The 8,127-nt window shown below is 37.5% G+C and overlaps 1 protein-coding gene across 4 annotated transcripts; it reads right to left on the bottom strand.

Annotated features, from left to right (window-relative positions):
- Positions 1-673: 673 nt before the first annotated feature.
- On the bottom strand, positions 674-3,031 carry LOC112180525 (agamous-like MADS-box protein AGL11). 4 transcript variants are annotated; one of them, XM_040512056.1, is made up of 8 exons: positions 2,790-3,031; positions 2,595-2,685; positions 1,998-2,062; positions 1,775-1,874; positions 1,564-1,605; positions 1,357-1,398; positions 1,120-1,219; positions 674-980 (listed from the first exon to the last, which is right to left on the bottom strand). In XM_040512056.1, exons 1-7 carry the CDS (start codon positions 2,969-2,971, stop codon positions 1,124-1,126), a joined length of 618 nt encoding a protein of 205 aa, XP_040367990.1. In that variant the 5' UTR covers positions 2,972-3,031; the 3' UTR covers positions 674-980; positions 1,120-1,123. The 4 variants fall into 4 exon arrangements, with proteins under 4 accessions (XP_040367990.1, XP_040367989.1, XP_040367992.1 ...); XM_040512055.1 differs by having other exon boundaries at positions 674-999; XM_040512058.1 differs by having other exon boundaries at positions 675-980; positions 1,120-1,213.
- Between the last annotated feature and the right edge of the window lie 5,096 nt (positions 3,032-8,127).

Genomic DNA, 8,127 nt, shown 5'->3' on the forward strand with positions numbered 1-8,127 from the left:
TGGTTTTGGGCCGGGAAGGAGAGAGTCATAGAAAGAAAATATTTTGTTTGGTGTTGAGGTTGCTAAAGTAGAGCTCACCGATGCTCAAGCAAAAAAAAAACAAAAAGCGATGTAATTAATTCCGTGTTGTCATCTATTGATGTGATTAGCTCCCATGACATGAGGACATTTTCGAATGGTTAAACAATGACGGAATTGAGCTCAACGATGCTCAAGCAACAAAACATCGATAATGCCAAAAGAAAAAAAGCAACAAAAAATCGATGTAATTAATTTTGTGTTGTCATCTAGCTATGTGATGATTAGTTCCACTAACATGAGGACATAGACATTTTCGAATGGTTAAACAATGACGGAATTGGTGTGAATGATGTCACGAGTGTTTTGCCTAAAAATCGTTACTGGAGTCCGGAAGTAGAGATATCTGTGGCACCTTCAAGTTGTCTTTAATTGGTTTGGAACCTCATCCTTCAAAGAACGTAAGTAGAAACAAAAATAATATTTTACATGACATTTTTTTAGGAGGTGTCCTATAGCATATTATTTTTATGTAAAAATTGAGTGTTTCAAATTCGAGATTTCATCTGTAGATATACTGAGTAAAAAGTTATACATTCATGAAAATGAAAATTAAAACTAAAACACGCACCAAATTTCTAACATCATACATTTATATCACATTAAAAGAAACAATCATATATTTTGATAGAGCTTATACACTTGTGCAACAGCGTTAATTACATGCATCAAAACCAATACGTACACCCCAACAATTCCATACACAGGAAAGAAAAAAACAGAAAACGTACATAGTAGTTCTTGTTCAAACAAAAATACAAAAACGAAAATAAATAAACATCTGTGCCTTTTCATAGTAAGTACTAGATATCTCTAGCTCCAGGGTCGGATCGCGGAAATGATCGTTTTAATTTGATGCTTGTTTAGCGCGTATGACAGCATTACAGCAGCAAATATCGATCCTGACGAAGAAGAAGAACCCTGAATTTCAAATTTAAGGACTGTAATTTATTACCAAGCTTATTGATCATCTAAATGCATAGTGCATGGTTTTATTAATTAATCAAACCGTACGAAGGATTGGCTGAGTTGGTTATTTACCTAGCTAGGTCTGAAATGCATTAATCACATTGCGTGCACTTGCTCCCAATGTTATCGAGCAGCTTGCATTACCATATTGATCAAGCTCGTGCAACTTAACCTCAAATTAAGCATACATGCACGTACAGTTAGTTCATTATTATATATATAGTCTGGATTAATTGACTGAACCATATCTATCATTCATATATAGAACAAAAAAAAAAAAAAAAAAAGTGCTGGTAGAGAAAATCTCACTCTTTTCTGCAGAAGCCTATTTTCCTCTTGCTGTGCTTTATGCTGCATTTTATGCAAGAAATGATAAATTAACTGCTTAGTGGGAATTCCATCCAGATTAATTAGTTCTTCATTTGATTAGCTCGAAACGAAATTACACATGGAGGAGCAATTATATATATAAGCGGATGGATCATGACCAACGAATAGGAATCCTATCTTCCGTACCTTCTTTTTCAGCATGCGGATATTCTCCGAAGTGATCCGTGTCTGTTAGAACATCACAAAATCTCTGTTAACTGAGGTGTTACTAGGTCGCAATTTATATAAGACCTAGCTAGGTACTTGTAATTATATATGCATACACTATACCAGGTTTACTTGATACAGTTTTTTGTTTATGGTACGAAATTGAATTGAGCAATATAGTTACATATACCATTTCAGAGCGGATGCGTTGAACCCCAGTTTTTAACTGTCTCTCTAGCTGTTTCAACTCTTGCATGCCCAGCATTGATAGCTCTGCTCCAGCTAAGTTCCTATATATATTATGAAATTATGAATCATGATATGTGAAAACCTACAACCGTACATACAGATCGATGAACTAAAGCATTAATGTTGTACTCGGTGTAAAGTAATCACTATATATATTAACCTACTTGAGCCTCATTTCCAATTTCTGTATTGACCTTCTTAACTCTTCAGTTTCATTAATCCTCCGTAACTGCATGTCATCCCACAGCAGAAACAGATCAATCAGAACCAAAACAGCGATGAGATATAAATGGAATGTAGATGCATTTTATACACAGAAATTAATAGAGAGAAAACTGAAGGTATCCAGTTTCAATATGCTTATTCTTTTTATTACACTGCCCGTACAATCCACACTGATATATCAAGCCTCCTTTTCTCTTTCTAATTTCACAATTGCTAATTTACAATGGCCATGTGTAAATTCTTACATCAATTTTAACTACACTGGAATTATTGAAGTGGTAACCATATATAGGTGAGGTAGAAAGCTCTTCGATACTCTCTTTGAGTTCATACTTAAATAATTGAGTCTTAAAAAATGTAATTAGGTAATTACATACATGTATGTCATATACATACCGTGAAGATCTATCCTGTAATCTTGTTTTTATATATCTCCCTTTGACTGATCCACAGATATATTATCTCCATGACTCCATGTGAACTGTAATTTACTGTACTTTATAAAGTCATAGTAATGTACAAAAAAGCATATATACCTCCATGGTTCCAATCCTTGTAGAGCATGCAGGGTTACTTGATTGAGGGAGTCCTATTTCACTTCTATACATCGCAATCGTTCTATTTATGCTGCACGCCCGTCAGATAGATATATCAAATTAGTGGTGTAGTACCTAATATTACCAAGTCACATTTAATTGTAAAGCTAAGAGTACTATACGAATTAAACGTACTCATGGCTTGCATATTGATAAAGCTTGCCGGAGGGAGAGAAAACGATGAGGGCAACTTCAGCATCGCAGAGGACGGAAAGCTCAAAGGCCTTCTTTAGGATGCCGGTACGGCGTTTTGAGAAGGTCACCTGCCTGCTGATCGAACTCTCTATTCTCTTCAGCTCCACTTTTCGCCTCCCCATTTCTCTACTACTGCTACTTCTTCAGTGACTACTGCATATATAGATAGCTAGCTAGCTAGGCTGCTATATAATGTAGTAGCTAGAAGATTTTAATCAGGGGAGGATTAATCGAGTATTTAACGCAGATGATGGAGCCGGCCAGTAACCCAACCATGGTTAATCTGATTTGCTTAAAAATTGACACGACGCCACTGCCCAGTACCCTTTTGGAAACTTTACTACGAACCCCCACCCTATTCATTTGATTCATGAAATTCATTTACTCTCTTCAATGGATTCATCTTCGGTATATCAATACATTGATACATTAAGTAGCTAAATTAGTTCAATAAACTAGCTTTATATATTGATAGATTAGTTTGTGACTATTCGTCTTTTGTATCAAACTAATCTATACGTTTATATTAAACTAAATTTAACTAATTCTATTTGATGTATTGATATACAGATCCTATCCAGAGCGAGGCATCGCTTTGAAATTTCAGAGCGAGGTTAGGGTTTAGGGTCACTTTTCGGTCGCATATCCACATCTCAACCGTTCAGTTTTTAAGTACTAATGTATAGATCATCTCTGCAAAATTTCAACGAAATTGATGGTCTTTAAGGTATCTAACTCGCTTAAACCAATGGACGAACTGAATCTGTCCAACCTGAACCGTACTAGCTTTAAGGCAGTTATCAATGCCTTAACGACCATCAATTTGGCTGAAATTTTGTAGAGATGATCTATACATTAGTACCTAGAAACTGACAGGTTGAGATGTGGATATGCGACCGAAAAGTGACCATAAACCCTAACCTCGCTCTGAAATTTCAAAGCGATGCCTCGCTCTGTATACGATATGTATATATATATATATATGTAAAAGCATCGCTCCTTTTTTTTTCCTGGAGAATAAATGGAGCATTGCTCGAACGTAAGATGTATACGGGGTCCCTCATAATTAAAATCGGTTAGCACTTGACACGTAGAACTTAGAACCAATGCCATAGTAAACAAATCCTACAGGGAAGATTACACTTTTCGGTTGGCGATTTGATTGATTAACTATGTCGGGAATCTTTATTCACTTTGGACGGGACTTACATTTGCGAAATCGAAAGTAAGTGCAACCCACTTTTGAATTAAAAATGAAAAGTAAATCGAAATGTTGGAAGTGGTTTGTTGAGCTTTACCATGAAATGAGGCAGCAAACATCAAATTGGGGCTTATCTTGGAACTTTTTGTGGAGACATATGAAGTCGGGATAAAACCTTCTGCCCCCCATCAATGGAGAAAACTTTTTGATTAACTATGTCTCTACCACAAATTACATATAATGGAGTTCATCGATGGACTCAAACTTCAAACCTGTACAATTCCTCTTCATGACATCTTTGTCTCACATGGGATCGATTTCTTTTTCTCATATTTGAATTTCAGGTTAGTTTTGAAATACATCAATCAAAAGATGCTTCTAGACTTAGTTGCGATGATTCTACGCATATGTAATTGTAACTGGTGTCGATTATGCGTAGAGTTGAACCAAAAGCTTGACCATTCAAATCTTGTTAACTAGAACATGACGATCCAAATGGTTATACGTACAAGAGCAGTCACAAAAATGTGATTTTATGGAATGATGTTGGACATATATAATTCTCCATATATTCACTTCCATGGCACTTCACAAAAATAAATAATAAGATACTTTATATATATATATATATATATATATATATATATATATACACACAGTTCGTCTCAAGTGCGGACGTCCGTACCGAGCGGACGGTACGGATTTCCTGTTTTCGACCACTTTCCGGCCACATTTTTACATCTTAACCGTTCAGTTTTTAGGTTATAGTGTATAGATCACCTCTGCAAAATTTCAGTCAATTTGGTGAACGTTAAGGCATCCAAAACTGCAATTTACCATTATAAATACGAACGGTTCCGGTTCGACAGATTCGGTCCGTTCGTGTAAAATGCAGTTTTGGATGCCTTAACGATCACCAAATTGGCTGAAATTTTATAGAGGTGATCTATACACTAGGACCTAAAAACTGAACGGTTAAGATGTAAAAATGTGGCCGGAAAGTGGTCGAAAACAGGAAATACGTACCGTCCGCTTGGTACGGACGTCCGTACCAACGCACCTGAGAAAATTCCTATATATATATATATATATATATATATATATATATATGGAGCTGTTCGAGAGCGGACGTCCGCGACCCAGAAAAAATGCGGACGTCGCTCCTCCGGCCTCGATCGAGCGTCGACTGCGCGACGCAGCTTGCTGAATGGACGCCGGGGTCTGCGGTCGGGTGGAGTTGCCGGCGACCGTTCTACAGTGCTGCACAGAACCTGCAGTTGCAAGTGAGGTGGCTGCCCAGAAACCGGCAACCCCGACCTCCTCCGACCTCGATCACTGCCCAAAAGAGGTTTGGGACGCCTTCGGCCTCCCTCTGGCCAGCCCCGTGCCGCCGTTGCCGCTTAGAACCACTTGCTGCGTCGACGTCCGCACTTTAGCAAAAGTACGGACGTCCGCCTGTGACCGGGCCTGTATATATATATATACACACACACACACACACAGATCCTATCCAGAGCGAGGCCTCGCTCTGAAATTAAAGTGCGATGTTGGAGTTTATGGTCACTTTTTTGTTGCATATTCACATGTCGACCGTTCAGTTTTATGTACTAATGTATAGATCATCTCTGCAAAATTTCAGCCAAATTGATGGCCGTTAAGGCATTGATAACTGCCTTAAAGCTAGTACAGTTCAGGGTGGACAGATTCAGTTCGTCCATTGGTTTAAGTGAGTTAAATACCTTAAAGATCATCAATTTGGCTGAAACTTTGCAGAGATGATTTATACATTAGTACATAAAAACTAAATGGTCAAGATGTGGATATGAGATCGAAAAGTGACCCTAAATTCCAACCTCACATGTTAATTTCAGAGTGAGGCCTCACTTTGGACAAAATATATATATATATATATATATATTTTTTTTTTCACAAATTGCATGCGGATATATTGTTTTAATCAAGTGTACTATGCAACCAGTTGATGTTAGGCTACGATCAATGACATTTTCTGAGCTCTTCGTGTGAAAGCTCTGTTATTACCATCTATTCAAGACTTTAAGCTATGTGGTACAACCAAGAATCTTATTATGTTTGTTTACACATCATTTTGGTCTTTAGAAATTTGTTCTTGATCTTGACCAACTTCCATTGTGTTATCATATCCTCCTCCACAAAAGTCATAGATTTAGAAAATTAAGAAACATATCAAATGGGTATCTTAGTAGTAAGTTTGCTAATAATAGTGTTTTAAAGAAGTTTATGAGTGTTCCTGGTTGGTTAAGTGAGTATGAAATTCTTAATTGCTTCCAATATCTTGAAATGTAAAAGATTCTTTTTCATGCATACATAAATTAGAGATATTCATCTTCTCAGCAAAGAGAATGAAAATATGTACAAGAAAACGAAATACATTTATATTTAGTTTGGTCTCGGTGTGCAAATCATCCCACATTTAACAACCGTAGAATTCTTAGTTTTCTCATTGTTTTCACAGCCAAGTGATCATGTCAATCATATGCATGCAGTTAACTGTACATATGAAAGGTTTAGCACAAAGATATTTTGATGAAGTGCACACCAATTTTCGCTTTCATTTTGGTTCATTCAAAAATAACATAGTGAACATATGATCCCACCAGGAGCCATGCCATGGATGATTCAAGGACAATTCGAAGTGTCATGAAAGGTTCAAATTGTCTATAATAACATTGGATATCTAAACCCAAAGTTTCAACATATTGATCATAAAGTTTTGCTCACTTAAGGGACAGTTTTAAGAGAATGTGAGTAACAGATGCATCTTAACCACATGTATTAAATTCTGTACATACGTGTACATTTGCAAGCATAATTAGCTATAATGGGCCACGCTCATTGTACCGCCAAAGGTACCAATTCCAACCAAAGGAATAACATGCAGACGCACCGCCAGGCAGGCTACAGCCTCAGCGGCGAACCACCTCCAGATCGCCACCAACGCGCCGCCACGCGCCGCACCAAGATGGCATCAGAAGCTTCTGAAACTGGGAACTGAAGCATATCAGTCCCACATCGAAAACAAGGAGAAGATCAACCCCTTCCTCACCTATAAAAGGTTCTCTCCTCTCTCCTCATTAATGACGCATTCAATACTTACCTACTGTTATTTTGTCAACATAAATACATTGACTAACTTAGGCATCGGAGAGTTGAAGACCGCCCAACGCGGTCTCCCTCTGACGTCCCTTTGTATTTTATTTGACAGATAGCGGAAGCTTTGAGAGCATTGCAAGTATTGATCCGCCCATCGGATCAGCGTTAACGAAGGTTCAGCTACCGCCGAACTTTTAGACATTAACAAATTCAAACGCTGAAATTATAATAACTTAAAATTGTGCAACTGTTTTCAACCATCATATTCACTTGTGCCTCATAGTCCTTTAAAACTTGTCCCTTAGGTGAGTATGCCTCATAGTATCAAATATGTTTGTTTTTAGATTTGCCTACATGACCCAATTATGATCAAAAGTGTGTTTGGTATGGTAATTTTTCGGCCTTTTTCTTGGGTTATTTATGCTTGCAAGCCTCTGTAAATTGACTTAGCACCTTGGCGGCATAGCATAGAGTGGAGAAATTGCTTACACCGTATCTCTCAAATGCAGTTTCACTCATCGCATATCTTTCGTGAAGGTAACCAAGTTGTGGATGCTTTGGCAAATCATGGTGTCAACTGCACAGGTTTGGTTTGGTGGGATCTACCGCCCCCATTTATTATTTCTTTGTGTAGTCGTGATTGGTTGGGTCTTCCTAATTTTCGTTTCTGTTAGTTGTTTGTCTGATTGGTTTGTAGAGACGAGGTTGTTTCTCTTGTACTTCGTTTTTCGTGTTCTACTGGGGTAAGGTTTATGTCCCCCTCGAGTGGCTATCTTCTTTTCTTTTTCTAATAAATTTCCTCGTTCATCGAGGTTTACCAAAAAAAAAAATTTGACTTCTCGAGTTAATGTAAAGCCAACTTGCAATAATTAGATTTGCTTCTCCGAACCATTTTCTTTCAAAATTCTCTATTCTCTAGCTCTTTGTATTCCCCCTCCCCCTTAT

This window comes from Rosa chinensis, chromosome 7 (genome assembly GCF_002994745.2).
Source record: "Rosa chinensis cultivar Old Blush chromosome 7, RchiOBHm-V2, whole genome shotgun sequence".
NCBI lineage: Eukaryota > Viridiplantae > Streptophyta > Magnoliopsida > Rosales > Rosaceae > Rosa > Rosa chinensis.